This window comes from Montipora capricornis, chromosome 2, assembly GCF_036669925.1.
Source record: "Montipora capricornis isolate CH-2021 chromosome 2, ASM3666992v2, whole genome shotgun sequence".
NCBI classification, from domain to species: Eukaryota; Metazoa; Cnidaria; class Anthozoa; order Scleractinia; family Acroporidae; genus Montipora; species Montipora capricornis.
Genome location: NC_090884.1, coordinates 67,027,668 through 67,046,550, shown reverse-complemented (window position 1 = coordinate 67,046,550; position 18,883 = coordinate 67,027,668). Strand labels below are relative to the sequence as shown.

At 39.8% G+C, this 18,883-nt stretch overlaps 1 protein-coding gene across 6 annotated transcripts in view; it reads right to left on the bottom strand.

Moving 5' to 3' along the window:
* Window positions 1-2,910: 2,910 nt before the first annotated feature.
* LOC138032033 (NLR family CARD domain-containing protein 3-like) overlaps window positions 2,911-18,883 on the bottom strand; it is a 32,958-nt gene continuing 16,985 nt past the window's right edge. For 2 of the 6 annotated variants that reach the window (XM_068879631.1, XM_068879643.1), the window contains 5 exons: window positions 13,096-13,728; window positions 11,806-11,889; window positions 9,795-10,430; window positions 7,916-7,996; window positions 2,911-6,733 (listed from right to left, as the gene is read on the bottom strand). In XM_068879631.1, the coding sequence (XP_068735732.1) occupies window positions 3,951-6,733; window positions 7,916-7,996; window positions 9,795-10,430; window positions 11,806-11,889; window positions 13,096-13,728 (4,217 nt within the window). In that variant the 3' untranslated portion in view covers window positions 2,911-3,950. Of the gene's footprint in view, window positions 6,734-7,915; window positions 7,997-9,794; window positions 10,431-11,805; window positions 11,890-13,095; window positions 13,729-16,242; window positions 16,327-18,883 lie in introns of all 6 variants that reach the window. The other 4 variants (XM_068879638.1, XM_068879649.1, XM_068879618.1 and 1 more) reach the window with 3 other exon arrangements.

The window sequence follows — 18,883 nt, the reverse complement described above, 5'->3', positions numbered from 1 at the left end:
TCCCAGACTCGGCATCATATGTGGGTTGAATTTGTTGGTTTCCCCTCTCCTCAAAAACCAACATTTCACTTGATTTGTGTTAATTGCTAATTTCAGTTTACAGAGTTCCCAATTAGTGCTCCAGCGTTAAAACGACTAGATACTTAAATAAAGTTCCTTTCCTTGTTCGATACCAATGTGATGACTTGTGATACCTTGTCATGCCTTGAGATATCCTGTATTACCTTGTGATGCCTGGCTATGGTGTGATGACTTGTGATGCGCAGTGATACCTTGTGGTGCCTTTTCATACGGTGTGATGATTTGTGATTTCTAGTGATACCTTGTGACGTGGAGCCTTGTGATACGGTGTAATACCTTGTGATACGGTGTGATACCTTGTGATGCCTTGAGGTACGTTGTGATGCCTTGTGATACGGTGTGATACCTTGTGATGCCTTGTGATAACATGTGATACCTTGTGATGGTTTGTGATGCCTTGTGATAAGGTGTGATACCTTGTGATGCCTTGTGATAACGTGTGATACCTTGTGATGGCTTGTGATGCCTTGTGAGGCCTAGTGATACCTTGTGATAAGGTGTGATACCTTGTGATGCCTTGTGATAACGTGTGATACCGTGTGATAAGGTGTGATGACTTGTGAGGCCTAGTGATACCTTGTGATAAGGTGTGATGACTTGTGAGGCCTATTGATACCTTGTGATAAGGTGTGATGACTTGTGAGGCCTATTGATACCTTGTGATAAGGTGTGATGACTTGTGAGGCCAAGTGATACCTTGTGATAAGGTGTGATGACTTGTGAGGCCTAGTGATACCTCGTGATAAGGTGTGATGACTTGTGAGGCCTAGTGATACCTTGTGATAAGGTGTGATGACTTGTGAGGCCTATTGATACCTTGTGATAAGGTGTGATGACTTGTGAGGCCTATTGATACCTTGTGATAAGGTGTGATGACTTGTGAGGCCTATTGATACCGTGTGATAAGGTGTGATGACTTGTGAGGCCTATTGATACCGTGTGATAAGGTGTGATGACTTGTGAGGCCTAGTGATACCTCGTGATAAGGTGTGATGACTTGTGAGGCCTATTGATACCTTGTGATAAGGTGTGATGACTTGTGAGGCCTATTGATAACTTGTGATAAGGTGTGATGACTTGTGAGGCCTATTGATACCGTGTGATAAGGTGTGATGACTTGTGAGGCCTAGTGATACCTCGTGATAAGGTGTGATGACTTGTGAGGCCTAGTGATACCTCGTGATAAGGTGTGATGACTTGTGAGGCCTAGTGATACCTCGTGATAAGGTGTGATGACTTGTGAGGCCTAGTGATACCTTGTGATAAGGTGTGATGACTTGTGAGGCCTAGTGATACCTTGTGATAAGGTGTGATGACTTGTGAGGCCTATTGATACCGTGTGATAAGGTGTGATGACTTGTGAGGCCTAGCGATACCTCGTGATAAGGTGTGATGACTTGTGAGGCCTATTGATACCGTGTGATAAGGTGTGATGACTTGTGAGGCCTAGTGATACCTCGTGATAAGGTGTGATGACTTGTGAGGCCTAGTGCTACCTTGTGATAAGGTGTGATGACTTGTGATGCCTAGTGATACCTTGTGATAAGGTGTGATAGGGTGTGATGACTTGTGAGGCCTATTGATACGGTGTGATAGGGTGGTGATGACTGGTGAGGCCTATTGATACGGTGTGATGACTTGTGAGGCCTATTGATACCGTGTGATAAGGTGTGATGACTTGTGAGGCCTATTGATACGGTGTGATAGGGTGGTGATGTGGTGGTGGAGTTCTTTTCCATAAGTACTTGACTCTAATTACAAGGAGCATTCACACAGATTTGAAAAACCACTAAATGCTTGTGAGCCCGTGATAGTATCACAAATTCTAACTACAATTTTAAAATCCCTAAATTGTGCATGGTATAATTTATTGGGGACAAATAAAAGTATTGTCAACTCTTGTGTGAGGTGTCTTTTTTCATGGACTCTAAGTTCTAAGTCACAACAGCAGAGATAATCTAAGATTGCCTGTGTTTACCTGGCGGCACCCTGTTCGCTGTGTTGTTGTCACTTCAAATACGTCACGCTTATTTGAAAGATATGGCATGCTAGGCCTCTTTGTATTTCGTAAACAACTGAAGCAAAACATAAATTACAAGCTCACTGTTCGCGTTTGTAGTATCACTACCGTCCAAAATAAGTTTTGAAATAGATCTCAAATGTATTTACAAATCACCAAAGGAAGATTATCTCACCTCTGATCCGAGATGAACAATTGTCCATTTTGGCTTGAAAATGTTTGTTTCGCTCTCCCCAATCTCTCCCCAATTCCCAGTGTCCTCTCATACATGCCTCGCTTACATGTTGTTGACGAGTCCAACATGGCAGCTAAAATGGACGAGTTGGAGATCTTTCGCTATCCTGGAAACGCCAGGTCAAAAGTGTGGGAATATTTTGGTTTTCATCAAGTGAAGGAAGGGCCCACTTTGACTTCTATTTAGATGAAAAATGTGTGGAATGCTTATTGGTAGATTTTTCCGATTATAATCGATGATCGATCGGTTGGGGCAATCTGATTATTTCTGATGATCGAATGTGAAATCTCAACCGATTCCCACCACTATAATGTTCTTGAAAGAAAAACTTCTACTGCTCAAATCTCTAATTATGAGAAAATTGTTACTTTGATGTATGACATCAACACCAATTTTGCACCGATTAAAATTTCGAATTTGTTTTCTAAAATTACTAGTTTTCATTCTTACAGCACACGCTCATCGACATGTGAGCATTTTTTTATCAAACAATCCGCACTTAACGTTCAAAGTAAGGCCTTTTCACGTGTTGGTGTTAAAATCTGGAATGGGATACCAACTAGTCTCAAAAACGTATTCAGAAATTGTTTTTAAAAAACTATTAGAACAAAACTAATTGAAATTCTAGAAACTGAAAACTCCTATGCCGACATAGATACCTTAATTAACAAGATGAAAACTTACATTTCTTACTGAAGTTAAGTTTAGTCTGTAGTTTTCCTCTTTACATATTGTTCTTGTACCTAGAATGCTTTCTTCTCCTTTTCTCCTAAATTCTTCTACTTTCTAAATACAAGAAAGGACGAAGAGTAATGTTTACATGTTGTTGTTGTATATAATAACCATTCACTTCTTTTTAAAAAATTGTCTAAATAATTCTGTGCACAGTCTGGCTTGCCACGATTAGCTTTTCGCTATTTGCAAGCCAGCCCAATAATAATAACTTTAACTGTTTGCTGTAAATAAATAAAACTTGAAAACTTGAACTTGAATGTAAAATTTGTACACACAGTAAAATCACATTAAGCATAATTGTGATGCTGTTACCGATTTAATTTACTTATCCAAATCAAATCGCTTTGCTTTAAGTCCTTTAGCCTAATTTCTGCAAATTCTAAACAAAGCCACACAATTACGATATAACAAAAGGAAACTGAGAGAAGAAAGTACCGGTATGGTTGCAACTGCCGACCCCAACTGTAACTTATTGGTTGTTCTGCGTATCAGGGTTACGCATGAAACGCTGGATACACCTGATACGCTTGATAAGCCGGACACCCCTAATACCTTTGATGCGCTTGATACGCCATATCGAGCCTTAAAAAGGAATTTGGCACCCGACTCTGGGAAAATAATTGATTTAAATCCAAGGGTACGTTCGACTGACCCTATTCCGGAATAAGAGTATGTGGAGTGATCATTTAAAATGGTTTTGAAGCAACAAGGCATTTTAACAGGTGTTTCACAATTTTATTGTGAATCTCCGCAAAAAACAAAGGATTTCTAACTTTGATTCCATCTACTCCTATTCTGGAATACGGTCAATCGAACTCATCCCAAATCAGTTCCAACACAGTCCAGCATGTGTTGACTTTGAGAGCCTTAGAAAGTGATTTAGCGCTCACCCAAATCCAAAGTAGTCAAGCATCTGTTGGCTTTGAGAGCCTCAGAAAGGCATTCAACGCTAGCGGAACAACCTACGTTCCAGCTCAAATCCAAAGTAGTCAAGCATGTGTTGGCTTTGAGAGCCTCAGAAAGGGATTCAGCGCTAGCATCACCAATTTGGTTGAAGGTCAAATTCAAAGTAGTCAAGCATGTGTTGACTTTGAGAGCCTCAGAAAGGGATTCAGCGCCAGCGTCACCAACTTCGTTGCTGCTCAAATCCACAGTAGTCAAGCATGTGTTGACTTTGAGAGCCTCAGAAAGGGATTCAGCGCTAGCATCACCAATTTGGTTGAAGGTCAAATTCAAAGTAGTCAAGCATGTGTTGACTTTGAGAGCCTCAGAAAGGGATTCAGCGCCAGCGGCACCAACTTCGTTGTGGCTCAAATCCAAAGTAGTCAAGCATGTGTTGACTTTGAGAGCCTCAGAAAGGGATTCAGCGCCAGCGGCACCAACTTCGTTGTGGCTCAAATCCAAAGTAGTCAAGCATGTGTTGACTTTGAGAGCCTCAGAAAGGGATTCAGCGCCAGCGGCACCAACTTCGTTGTAGCTCAAATCCAAAGTAGTCAGGCATGTGTTGACTTTGAGAGCCTCAGAAAGGGATTCAGCGCCAGCGGCACCAACTTCGTTGTCGCTCAAACCCAAAGTAGTCAAGCATGTGTTGACTTTGAGAGCCTCAGAAAGGGATTCAGCGCCAGCGGCACCAACTTCGTTCCAACTCAAATTTAAAGTAGTCAAGAATGTGTTGACTTTGAGAGCCTCAGAAAGGGATTCAGCACCAGCGGGACCAACTTTGTTGCCTTTCAAATCCAAAGTAGTCAAGCATGTGTTGACTTTGAGAGCCTCAGAAAGGGATTCAGCGCCAGCGGCACCAACTTCGTTGTAGCTCAAATCCAAAGTAGTCAAGCATGTGTTGACTTTGAGAGCCTCAGAAAGGGATTCAGCGCCAGCGGCACCAACTTCGTTGTCGCTCAAATCCAAAGTAGTCAAGCATGTGTTGACTTTGAGAGCCTCAGAAAGGGATTCAGCGCCAGCGGCACCAACTTCGTTCCAACTCAAATTTAAAGTAGTCAAGAATGTGTTGACTTTGAGAGCCTCAGAAAGGGATTCAGCACCAGCGGGACCAACTTCGTTGCCTTTCAAATCCAAAGTAGTCAAGCATGTGTTGACTTTGAGAGCCTTAGAAAGGGATTCAGCGCCAGCGGCACCAACTTTCTTGAAGTCCAACTTCAAAGTAGTCAAGCATGTGTTGAATATGAGAAATTCACACAAAAGATTCACATGAGTGAATCCAATATATATAGCTAGATCTTTAACAAGAAAGTTCTGTCCCACGGTCTGAAGCAACTTAGACTGAAAGTTCTCTCCATGACATTTGCATTCTAATATACAATCAAGTGCTAAATCTAAATCATCGGACGAACTTGCAACCTGTGCCATGCTTTTTACAAACGACACTGTCATCTCTTCAGATGTTGCAGACAAAACACCACTCATGAATAAAAACACTCGTTTCAGTTCATTCCTGTTCGTTACATCGGTCACTACTGATTTACAATCTCTGTCTCCATCAAGGATCTCATAAGCAAGATAAAAGCCAGCAAAGAACTCTTGAAAGCTCTTGTGCAGAAAGCCAAAGCGCAAGGAACGTTTCCTCTTGCTGCCACTGGTCTGGATCGACAGAAACCCAAACTTGATCAAATTACTAGAACTGCCTTTCAATTTATTCTCGTCGAAATATAACTCTCTTTTACGTAAAGACTGCAACGCCATGCATCCCAACTGCACCAGGTCATCCTTGTAAAATTCCAGAAGGTCCACATGACTGCCACGCGATGATCCAATTCTCTTTTCATATCTTAACAAAACACATCGGACTATTTCTATGTACAGCTGTGTCTTTTCCGGTGGAAGTACACCGTTAAAATCTTCCCAAATGATGCAAAGTAAAGCTGTGTTTAGAGGATTCCGAGTCAACTGTATTAACTCTGATCTATCACTCAACAGCTGTTTAACTAGTTCTTCTGCTAAGTGTTCCATGCCTTTAAAGTACTTAAGGATGTATATCTGCGCATCTTCAAAAGTAAATCCAATAATCTCCCACAGGGTGTCACAGTACCGCCTCACTGTCCTTCCAGCTTCGTGGCGTGATGTGATAACAATGCGGCAGTTGGGTAGGACTCTACTTTCCAGCAGGTCCTTGTACAAGTCAAATTTACTGGAATCCAGTTCATCAAGTCCATCAAGCACTAACAGAACTTTGGACTGATTTTCTCGAATGAAATTGAAGAACCATTTCTTCGCGTCTTCCTCAATATCAACAGGAAGAATTTGGTCATCAATGGCCTCCAAAATATCTGTTTCCATATCACGACACCTTAAAAGCAACAGAACGTCAATTTCAGGGAAAGACTCGTCCCATTCTTTTCGTTTCATTGCCCAATCATATGCCAGTTTTTGACAATAGGTCGTCTTTCCCATGCCTGGGTCTCCTTCAATTAAAACACTCCGTGGCTCTGCACAATCTTTGTGTCCTTTAAATATAGCTGTCATGTTGGTGATTTCATCAGTCAATGTTGCCCTTGTCTTTTCCTTGCCCACAATCTTTAACTTGGTAAAAATATCATCTAGATGAAAGCTGAAGTCTTCACGCCATGGAACAGGCAGAACAGATTTTTCGCGAGTATTATAGAGCTGACGGATCCTTTCTATAATATTGGCAGAATATGGTAAATCTGCAAAAGACAAAAATAATGTTAAAAAAGGTGTTGCTTGAATTGATTTTTTTTTTCGCTCTGACCTCAACCTTGTTGTGTTCGTAATTTTGACACCACGGAAGGTCACGTATTTAGCAATATTTCAAAAACAAACGTTACTTAAATGGTCACTTTTTGTCGCAAAACCAAGATTTTTCCCCGAAAATGTAGTAGGATAGTGCTGCAAATTATTTTTTCACACTGCAAAGTTAATGTCATAAGGGATGAGGCAGTGTGGTCCAGTGGTTAGGGCGTTGGGTTTGCATGCGGCTGCTCCGGGTTCAAATCCTGTTCTAACCTCTGGCTTGCATTTGTTTCCGGTTGTCCCGGATTAACTCTACCACGCTTTGTAAATAGAGAACTGGTTGCCTCCCGCCAGTTGGGGTTCTTAATAATGTTTCTGTTAAGCTTGAATTGTTACTTTCACCTTGTTAACAGTGGAGTGCCTGGAAACTAGCTTGATAGCTAAGTGTATTTCCACTATAAAGAAAGCATTTACATTTTTTCCATCTACATTTACATAAGTTTGAGACTGATCTTTGCGCGTGTCATGCATCCCGGGTTCCAAAACCTACATGTATCAAATGGTGAAATACGTCTTTACTTTTCAACACAAGATACCATTTCTGCAGAAAAAAAAGTTGTAGCAGATCAAGTATCCCCTCCAAAAAACACACAATATATAATATTCTCCCTATCGTTAAGTGTAATTTGTAATATTAATGGGGACTAACACATCTCTTGAATGAAAATTAATGCTTAGTTTTAACTACCACATATCCACTTCAACAACTTCCAGACCTTACTTACTTTGTTTTATTTTTGCCATTGTTCGTGAGATTTGCAGACTATAAATAGATGCCAGAAAAAAAAATGGTGCGGAAAAAAGACTTGTAAGCTTACGTTCACTAACATGAAACTTTAGATGGATGTTAATTTAACAAAGATACAAAGTATGAAGTTTTTATATCTGTGATATAATTACAAAGTAATACATAATTGGAAGAGAATTTTTAAGTTTCTTTCTGAAGGATGCCAGAGATAGAGAGCCCATTATATAAATAGAGAGGGAGTTAAAAAGCTGCAAAAGGGAAGACGAAAGGAGTTTGCATGCCTTGTGTTGTAGCCTGACATTTCCTTTCCGTGATTTGAATTTATTACCTTGATCATGCTGACTGCGTGTTATAGTTCTTGCAGCTGCTGAGAGAACATCAGTACAGCTTGCTTCTGGATGCACAGGATCTATTGTAAAATAATCAACACAGTCTGCTGTTGGGTTAATACAAAAGCAACAGCAACAATTGTATTGCCACTGTCAAAGAGAAATATATTAACATTTAGAAACTAGACAGAAAAAAGAATCCTTTAAGACATAGCGGACTGAAAAGAGAATAGACTAAATTAGGAAATTGATCAGCTAAAATAAACTATAATTCAGAGATGTACTCGAAAAAATAGTACAAGTGCTGAAAATAAACACTGACATCCCACATCAGAGAGCAAAGTCCGTGGATGTGTATCAGAATGGCAGAAATATCTAAGACTTTGACAATAACAATTATTGAAACAGTGGGTGACAAATTACTCCTTAATTTAACCGCAAAATTTCAACGTTAAGTCATAATGTCACATGCGAAATTACAATGTTGCCATGGCAACTCATCCTACAATGCCAGAAGTGGCGTCTTACCGTAATTTGTCACCAATGATATTTATAGCTAATCAAATGGTATACTCGTCAAGTCAAGTCAAGTCAAGTCAAGTCACTGTTGAGTTTGTTATTCAACCGTTACTTCCAGGTTGTTGAAATTTTTTTGGGAACAGAAAAGGGTCATTATTGGTAAAAACAACAAATACTTCTCACAGACTTGATCATTAATTTTGGCAAAATCCGATCATTCACCGGTTTGTAAATCAGATGTTATTTCAATAGTGAGAACAAAAATGCTAGAAGTTGAATAAGAATAAGCGTGTTGTCTTATCGATTATCACATCTCCCAGGAGTAAAATCACCTTGTCAATACATATTTCTGTGCAGAGCTTCAAGCAGTTGTTGCGTTCGAAACTCCCCGAGTGGAATTCGTCGGGCTCTGGCCTCATCTCTGTCATCCATACGTCTTTGAATTTCCGGACTCGAGATGTCGGCCTTTATTGCTGCTTTCAGACAACTTATTGCTTGCTCCACGATGTTTAGAAACGGACTACAGTACAAATAGGACGGAAGCATTTTCAGCTCTGTTTGGGGCGGGAATCATAGGGTTTCGGTGGGCCAGTGCTCCCTCTAACACTTATACTTATCTGCCAAAGTGTTTACAATAGAAAGGTTATTTATTGAAGGGTAAGCTGAAATTCATAAGAAAATAATTGGGAAATTTTTTATTGTTCAATTGAGATATTTGTCTTCTCCACACTAACGCCGTCCAGGAATGCTAATGAATTTCAAACAGTGTGATGAAAATGTTAATGAATGGTTTATACACTTTAATGTTTGTCTATTAACTATTGCTTTTCAAGATGGTGTTAATGACTTGAATGTCAGCGCAAATGAAAGAATATTTTTCTCTTTTCTATGCCGAATGACGCATAAGAATGCCTAAAAATGTTATTGAATGTCAGCAAAAATTCAAAAATCGTTATTGAATCTGACTTACGTGCAAATGTTCGTGTGTTTTGCGCTCATGAATGTATCTTCGCGCTACTGGTTGTCAGTTCACGCACATACATGCGTATTTTCTCGTAATGAACAGCAAAAGGTGTATTTAAACTGTTTTTTATTAAAAAGCAGTCAAATTGGTCTTAACAACAAGGAATAGATGTAATTTTCCACCCTCTGTGGCCAGCAGCGATTATAAATAGACATATGCGCCAGGATCTAATGCGCTTTTGAAACCAGTGAGCATTACGAATCTAAATACGTTGGTATGTACTGTCGTTCATGGCCATTTTAGTAGTTCTTATGGCATCTCCGGGATCTCTCTCTCTCTCTCTCAAAATACCAGTTGTCGTAAAAGCACCCTAAGTTTCCGCCCTTAACACCAACCTGCGTCTCCAGAAGTCTCCATTATAATAGACTCCCACTCATTCAGTTTGTCCTTAATTCTGTCGTCACCATCTTTCCACTGCTTGAGAAGTTCTTTGAAATGTTCCTCATCCCATGGATCCATTTCTTGTTTCTCAAGTTCACAAATGGCATCTTCATATTTAGCTCCACCCAATCTTACCAGTGTGTTCTGGATCTGTTCTCTGTATTTACAGAACGTTGCATCACTAACAGAGGCCTCTTCGGCATGGGCTGATAGTGCATTCACACAATACTTCAAACGTACAATGTCAGACTCACAGCTGGTGTCAAGTGAATGAGGAAGTAGATCCCAGCCAGAGGATGGAGGACTCAGGTTACAGATTGTCCTCAGAAGCACAATCAACAGAGAAGGGTCAAAGCCTGTGGATGATACTGAAGAGGGTTTAACTGAATACAATTTACTCCACTGCCCTGAATTGAGGATTCCCTCTCTTCGAAGAGATTGGATCTTAGAGTGGACTGGCTCACGTTTCAAGTCACTGCTAAGATTTTGTGGAGGCATTATTCTGTCAAACACATCCCTCAACACTTGTGAGCCCAGCCTGACCAGAAGGCAGCATAGCAGTGTGTACTTAGTTTTTCCATCAACAGCACCTAAAACAAGTGTCAGAAAAGATCTCTGAGGCATTATTCTGGTTATGTGAAGGGTCCCCACCATGACAACTCCTATTTAAGGTGAGTTTGCTTAATTCTTAAGGATTATCTACAAATAACAATTATTACTTTCATTTGAAAATTTAACCTCTTATGGGATCACATCACCACTGACGGCCTGTGCTCCAATCCCAGACAACAACACAACTCAGTAATAGAGTAGTTTTCCACCCACAATTTATGAATTTAAATCGTGTTCAAGCTGAACTGTTTCGGGGTTTACTTTTGTTACTGCTCGAGTCATTTTCATAACTGCGATGTGCTTCTGCAGCTTAAATACGTGTTTTTCGTATTTAGTCAAATCATTTTTGTATGATCAACAGGTTTAAAAGCAAGGGTGACAGAACACAAACATTTAACAAAAAATAGTGACATCAACAGAGAGCCCTCAGTACTAAATTTTACTACTAGTGGACTACACAGGAAAGAGCTGTGGTTTACTAACTTACATGTTGATTGGAGACCAATAAACCAATGCCTACAACTTCCTGCACTCCCTACAACTGACTTATCAATAACAGCAGCAACAGGCAAACAACATACTGACAGATTTATTTTAATAAAAATAACTGACTGACCTACTTTTCTAACAATACGCAATACAGACATTCGACTAAGATGCATCAAAATGCACCAATCACTGTTTTACAGTCTTCACAGCCAATGACACCAAGGTTTCACTGACAGTCGCCCAATAACACCCATGACTTAATTGGTAATCAATAGCTGCATCAACGACTAGAGAATTCTCTCTCAAAAATTCATGGTTACCCCAATTTTCTTTTTGGATACCAAGAGTACTAAGACCTACTTTCTCCGGGTAGTTTTAAACCGCGCAAAATTATCACTGTATTAGTAAGCATCGCCATTAGGCAACCCGACTATCTCGAGATGCGCAGAACATATGCGCAATAACAATAGTAGGCACTGTCCTTAAGATGCCCATTTTTACCAGACAGAAGCTACTCCTGAAACTGCATCACTTTTAACATGCAACAAATAAAGCTCCCATTTTAAAACTGTTAATTTCACAGCAAAACACAGCGAATTTTGGGTCGAATTTTTAAATTGGCATTTTCTTGAAAATAAAAATGCACACGACTTTAAAAACCATACATTGCATTTAGAGATATAATAATTACAGGCTACATCTGGATAAAATTTGACCAAAACTGATTTTTCAGGTACATGTGGTCAATTTGAGTTTGACAATTGTGAACATCCTCTCTTGATTAGTTTTATCACGCAAAAATCACTTTCCACTTAAGTAACTTCAAGACATATTTCAGTGATCTGTATAAAGTACGGTAGTTACCTTGTTCGTGATGAGTGTGTGTGCTGCTTCCTGTAGCTGCTGCTGAAACAACATCAGCACAACTTGCTTCTGGCTGCACACGATCTATCATAAAATGATCAACATGGTCTGTTGTTAGGTTAATAAAACAAGCTACAGCAATAATTTAATTGGCTCTATCAAATACAAACGAAGTCTATTTGCATTTAGAAAATATTTTTCAAAACAGAAGCCCTTAAGACATTGACTGCAAAAACTACCCTGCTAAAATTGAAACGAAAATTGATTATTTAACTCAATATTACTCTAGGCTATTAAATATGTATTAAACAAATTAAGCAAATCTTCAAAAACTACAGACATCACACAACAAAGAGTAACATGAGTCAGTGAATGATCAAAACAGCAGAAATGTTAAAGACTTTGACAATAATTATGGCTGTGTCGAAAAGTGGGCCAGGGACGTGAGTACAGGGGACGGGGGGACTCGGGTACATGCCAATTTATGAGCTCAGTGTCTAGCCTTAACACACTGGAGTCAAGAGTTACTTGGGGTGCGTTTGATTGCGAATTCCAGATTTTTAATGTAGATTTTAAAATCTGGATCTCCGGATTTCCAATTGAACACAAAATCTGAAAACGGATTTTGTCGCAGATTCACTAAGGATTAAGGGTAAGGATTTCAATTAACAAAATCTGTCACAAAATCCGTTTTCAGTTTTTGTGTTCGATTGCTGACACTGGAAAGATAGCAACTGTATGCCTCAAGTGTACGCCACTAGCATAAACCTTCAACAAATGCTACAAGATGGCTTAGTGGTTATCTATAGGGCCTCCCACCACTGCCGGGGTTCAATTCTGGCCTCGGCCAGCATGTGGGCTGAGTTTCAGTCGATCTCAACCTGACTCGAGGGTTTTTCTCCGGGTACTCCGGTTTTCCTCCCTCATCAAAATCGACTCACAGCTAATTAACATCTAGGTTAAGGGAGCTCTTCTTCACAATTACCCCATATCGTTCAGTTAGGGTAAAGGTCAGGTGCAGTCCATCCGCAACTATTTTAGGCATGTAAACAAATCTACTTGCAAAATCTACTTGCAAAAAAGTAGCTTCGATCTTCAGGTCAAACACAAATTGCAATTACGTCTTCTTGGAGATGATGTACACAGCTCCAACATGCCAGCACTTCACCTACAGTATGCCACACAGTTGTTAATTGATGGTAATCAGCAGCTAAGAAAAAATTATATTTACACAACACATTTTAAATACCGTTGTAACAGCACCCTAAGTTCTTGTTCCCAAAAACTGACCTGCATCTCTTGAGGTCTTCATTGTACACTCCCACTCATTTAGTTTGTCCCTAATTCTGTCATCATCATCTTTCCACCGCTTCAGATGTTCTTTGAAATGTTCCTCATCCAAAGGTCCCATTTCGTGTTTCTCTAGTTCATGAATGGCATCTTCATATTCAGCTCCGCCCAATCTTACAAGTGTGTTCTGGATCTGATCTTTGTAATTACAGAACACTGCATCACTAACAGAGGCCTCTTTGGAAGAGGCCAATACTGCTCCCACAAAATACTTCAAACGTACAATGTCAGACTCACAGCTGGTGTCAAGTGAATGAGGAAGTAGATCCCAGCCAGAGCATGGAGGACTCAGGTTACAGATCGTCCTCAGAAGCACAATCAATAGAGAAGGGTCAAAGCCTGTGGATGATACTGAAGAGGGTTTAATTGGATACAACTGACTCCACTGCACTGGATTGAGGATTCCTTCTTTTCGCAGAGACTGAAGATTAGAGTGCGCTGGCTCATTTTTCAAGGCACTGGAAAGGTCTTGAGGCTGAATTGTTCTGTCAAACACATTCCTCAACACTTGTGACCCCAGCCTGACCAGAAGGCAACATAGCAGTGTGTACTTGGTTTTTCCATCAACTTCACCTGAAAAAGTGTTAGAAAAGATCTCTCAGGCATCATTCCGGTTACTAAGGGCCATCATCATAAAAATCTCATTTAAGGTGAGTTTCCTTCAGTTTTCACGATTTTCTATGAAAAACATTTGCTAATTTCATTTGAAAATTCAATGGGATCACATCACCAGCTCTGAAGTAGAGTAGTTTGCCACGCACGGATTCAAATCCTGTTCAAGCTGAAAATTTTCAGGCTTTACGTTTTTTACTGCTCAAGCAATTTTCATAACTGTGATGTGCTTCTGCTGTTCAAACATGTACATCTATTGTGTTTACCGTAAAAAACAGCAAATAGGCCACACCTTTTTTCCAAATCGGGGTTGCAGCTTATCTGTGGGAACACTTGAAAAAGGTGTCGTGAATTTTAACACCACTTTCCGTTAACTGACACTTTTAACAAATTGACTCCTGGGGGTTCCCATTGATGAGTAAAATCGTCTGGCATTAGACAGAGTAAATTACTAAGTATGGCCAGTTTGGGCCGATTTGGGTATCAAAGGGTTAAAAGGAAAACGTCGGGAAAACATCACACTGCATGGAATTTCCATTCCCCGCAAACCTGTTCGCAGCATTGACAACGGCCTGTCACTTTAACAGTAATGCATCAGTCAATTCCAACTGCGCCCTGCCCCCTGCCCCTGCCCCTGCCCCTGAATCCTTTTACAATGGGCAATGTTTCATGCAGCTTATTGCTTTGAATAAACTCAAAACATCACCCTGCTTCTGTGTCCAGTTTTCCATTTTCACGTCCCATCTAATGCCTGGTTACTAAGCTTTGAATGTTCAATTCGCATTCTTGTTGTTGTAATGGAAAAATCTATGAAAAAACTGTGTTGAATGAAGAAATTCCTGTCAACAAATACCAGAAAAAGATCAATCATATGTCAAAGTTGGTAGAAACAATGTTCATTATGTTCAAGTGCTCAAATTGCGTGTATTTTCCATTTCAATGTTAATAGTGAGTTTACGTTCGATGAACAGTGGATGATGAAGAAGGCTTCTGAAGGCTTGACTTTGGATTTCTTTTAGAACACTTTTTTTTCCAAAATTAGAGCTGCTAAATTCAGGGTGTGGCTTATCGGCGGGTGCGGCTTATCTGCAGATTTTTACCGTAGTCCAATCGTATCTTCACATGTGCTCAACAGGTGTGAATGCAAGAGTGACTCAACACAAACATGTAACAACAAAATTTAATGGTGATGTCAACAGACAGCCTAAATTTTACTACCAATGGACAGTACAGGAAAGAGCTTTGGTTTACTAACTTAGAACAAAGACCACTAAACCAATTCCAACAACTTCCTGCTGTCCCTACAACAGACTTATCAAGAACAGCAGCTGCAACAGACAAACAGCTTTATTTTAATGAAAATAACTGACTGACCAAGCTATTTTGCTAACAATACGTACGCGACATTAGACTAAGATGGATCAAAATGCACCAATCACTATTTTACAGTCTTCATGGCCAGTGACATCAAGGCTCGACTGACAATCAACCAATAACATCACGACTTTGCTAACCAATCATTGCATCAATGACTAGAGTATTAATACCATCTACTGATGCTACAGAAATCACTTGACTCTGAAGAAGACTAATCTGCTCAGATACATGTAATTTGTCCAAACATCAGTCAATGTCACCCTAGAGTCCTTTTCAGGAATATAAGTTGTACACTCACCCAGACAATAATTGTCCTTCACCTCGAGTGTGTAAATGTGATACAGATCTGCCACTCATGTTGTATATATTACATCGACTTTCATCACAGAAAGTCAACCACATGACTGCTAAAGATAGTACTTCTGGAGTGCAATAACATTATTTTTCTAATTTTCACGGTCACAACTCAAAAACCGATTTCTCTCAAATTTTGTACAGATGTAATGTATGATGTCTCCAAATGCACTGTCAGTATAATTTTTAGTCATGGGCATTTTCCTTTTTGAGGAAAAGCAGATTTAAGAATTCTTGCTGCAATTGCCATTTTTTGCACCGTTCAAAATAATTAAGTTACGCTTACTTTACTGTCAAACTTTCCTAAAAGAAGCAATTCAGATGAGCTCAATACCTCCTAAAAGCTATTCTATAGTATCATCGAGACATCCAGCTACGTGACTTTTAAGAAATTCGAACCTTGTTTAATTTTGCACCCAAAATAATTTCAACTTACATTAATATTTTTGTTTTAAATTGACTGAAGGTACATGTATCCTTGATATTGCATAATTTTTTAACAAGCAATAAAGCTCCAAATCTTACAATATTTGCACCTTTAACTCTTTAAGTAATAGCCTTTCAAATGATATAAAGATTTATTTGGGTAAATATTTATGCACTGCATGACAGTTTACCAAATTCATGTATTTTTTACCCCAAGCTTGGACATCAAACCTCTCTTGATTAGTTGTATCATGCAAAAACCACTTTCCACTTAAGTAACTTCAAGACATCTTTCAGTGATCTGTATGAAGTAGTTACCTTGTTCATGATGAGTGTGTGTGCTGCTTCCTGTAGCTGCTGCTGAAACAACATCAGCACAACTTGCTTCTGGCTGCACACGATCTATCATAAAATGATCAACATGGTCTGTTGTTAGGTTAATAAAACAAGCTACAGCAATAATTTAATTGGCTCTATCAAATACAAACGAAGTCTATTTACATTTAGAAATTATTTTTCAAAACAGAAGCCCTTAAGACATTGACTGCAAAAACTACCCTGCTAAAATTGAAACGAAAATTGATTATTTAACTAAATATTACTCTAGGCTATTAAAGATGTATTAAACAAATCCTCAAAAATTGCATGCATCACACAACAAAGAGTAATGGGAGTCAGTGAATGATGAAAATGACAATAATAATGGCTGTGTCGAAAAGTGGGCCAGGGACGTGAGGACAGGGGATGAGGGGATTTGCCAATTTATGAGCTCAGTCTAGCCTTAACACACTGGAGTCAAGCGTTACTTGGGGTGCATTTGATTGGGAATTCCAGATTTACAAGGTAGATCTTAAAATCTGGATCTTCGGATTTCCAACTGAACACAAAATCTGAAAACGGGCTTCTGGCCCTGTGATGATGATGTGGTAACAAATCGAACCAGCACCAGGTTCCCACTATCACAATGCTGCCAACAAAGGAAATTTGCATGGTATTCAAACATCAATTACAGAGACGATGTCATAAGGCTCAAGTTTGCGTGCAACAACAACAATCAACACTGCAAAGTAGAACTTCAGCTGCAGTCAAGCTCTGTGACGGGTGGCGAGAATTGCATTTCGAGAATCCAATTTTTGAATTTCGGGGTGTATTTAACTTCTACTTGAGAAGCACACAGATGATCGTTTTTGCAAAATAACATAGGTATAAGCAATTCAACTTTTTTTTCCTTTGGATGTTCTCCCATTTCAGCCTCGTCCCTGGGCAGTGCTGGAAATAATTTTTCTTTCTTTCTTCGCAGGACATGTGTCCTTTCAAATCTTCATTTTGCTCGGACATTTGACAACTTGGACAAGACATAATTTATTGACTCACAACACCTTGAAGAAGATAACTCAAGATGTGCTGGTGAGATGTTCGGTCATCGTTTCCGATCATAATGTGAAATGGTCGTGTATTTGAACTCGAAGCCAGTGTTCAAGCCGGTGTAGTATGATTGATATCGTAAGCTTGCAAACTGCTGATCCAACGCTCAGTCCGCGCCACGTGGTCGGGCATGAATGTGGCTTTTTCGGTTTCCAAAAGCATGTCAGGTTTGAAAATGACCATTCTTCAGGTAACTGTTGAGTGCGCCAGACATCAAGAATTAGCTGATACCGCTCCTGTAGAAACTGTGGGGAGTCTCGGGCGCGTTTCAGGAACTCACTCGGGATATCACTACTGGCTTTTACAGGCGTTGTAAACCTCGTCTAGAGGTGGTGGATCGTGGTTTACCGGATTTTCTTCTGAAAGTTGCTGTAGGTTGGCAATAAATTGTGGCGGACGTTGTGAGATAAGAGCAGCGGGTGTACTTTGAAGTGGCGGTACTGTGAAGTGCTGCTTGAAGTGTGTGAGTAGCTTGTCTAGCCTACAACCGTCGGACGGTCCTGGTTTGAAGGTTTTTTTCGAGTGCTGGAGGTTGGCAAAAACCTTCTCGATTTGGCGATGTTGATTCGAGAAGCTTCGTTGTCATAGAAGATGTTACGAAGTTGCCGTGAACATGCTCAAATGTCTCTGTGTACCTGCCGGATTGCAGCTGGATCGGCATTGTCCATGTGTAACTGATCTTTTCATGACCGCAGGTCTCGCAGTCGCTGATCATCAGCCCATGGGGCTTGAGCTTGGTCAAGCGTGTATTTTGGGAGTGTTATCCTGGTCAAATAAACTGTTGAGTTAATTGTTATTCACTTTAATTTGCTTCCAAGGTTGTTGAAATTCTTTTGGAAATAGAAAACAATAGAGTCATTGGCAGACATGGGCATTTGGAAAAATCTGATCATTCATCGGTTTGTAAAATAGATGTTATTTCAAGGATTGTCAAGAAGTTGAATAAGGATAAGTGTATTGTCTTATCAAAGTGACCATGAAATAATGGTACCGGTACATGTAATTGACATTTAAAGTGTCCCTAAGTTCCGTCACTGTCTTCTTGTAAAAAGTTCAAATTCAAGAGAGAAATTATAACACAGTGATTGGGTGCTTGAGTCTCTTTAAAATTTACAGTTTAGAGTTAGACTGATTATTTCCACAGTTTTTATTGTAGAGCAGTCAAATTAGACTTAACAAGGAGTAATATTATTGTCCATCCTCTGTGGTCAGAAGTGATCATAAATAGACACATGCAACAGGATCTTGTGACCTTTTGAAACCAGTGAGCATGACAAATCAAAATACATTGTATTGTTGCTCATAGCCATTTGAGTTATTTCAGTGGCATATTGGGATTTCTTTATCGCAGTTCCCCACCCTTCCCTCCCTCTGTCCACTGATTTTATCAGTGAGCACTGTGATCGCTGCTCACTCTCTTCCCCTTGTACATGGGAGTTCTTTGCATTTTGCTAGATTTCTAGCATTTCCCAGCCATAAGAGCCTTTTTCCTTCTAGAAGCTGGCTACTGCTAGACATTTCAGGCAGCCATTAC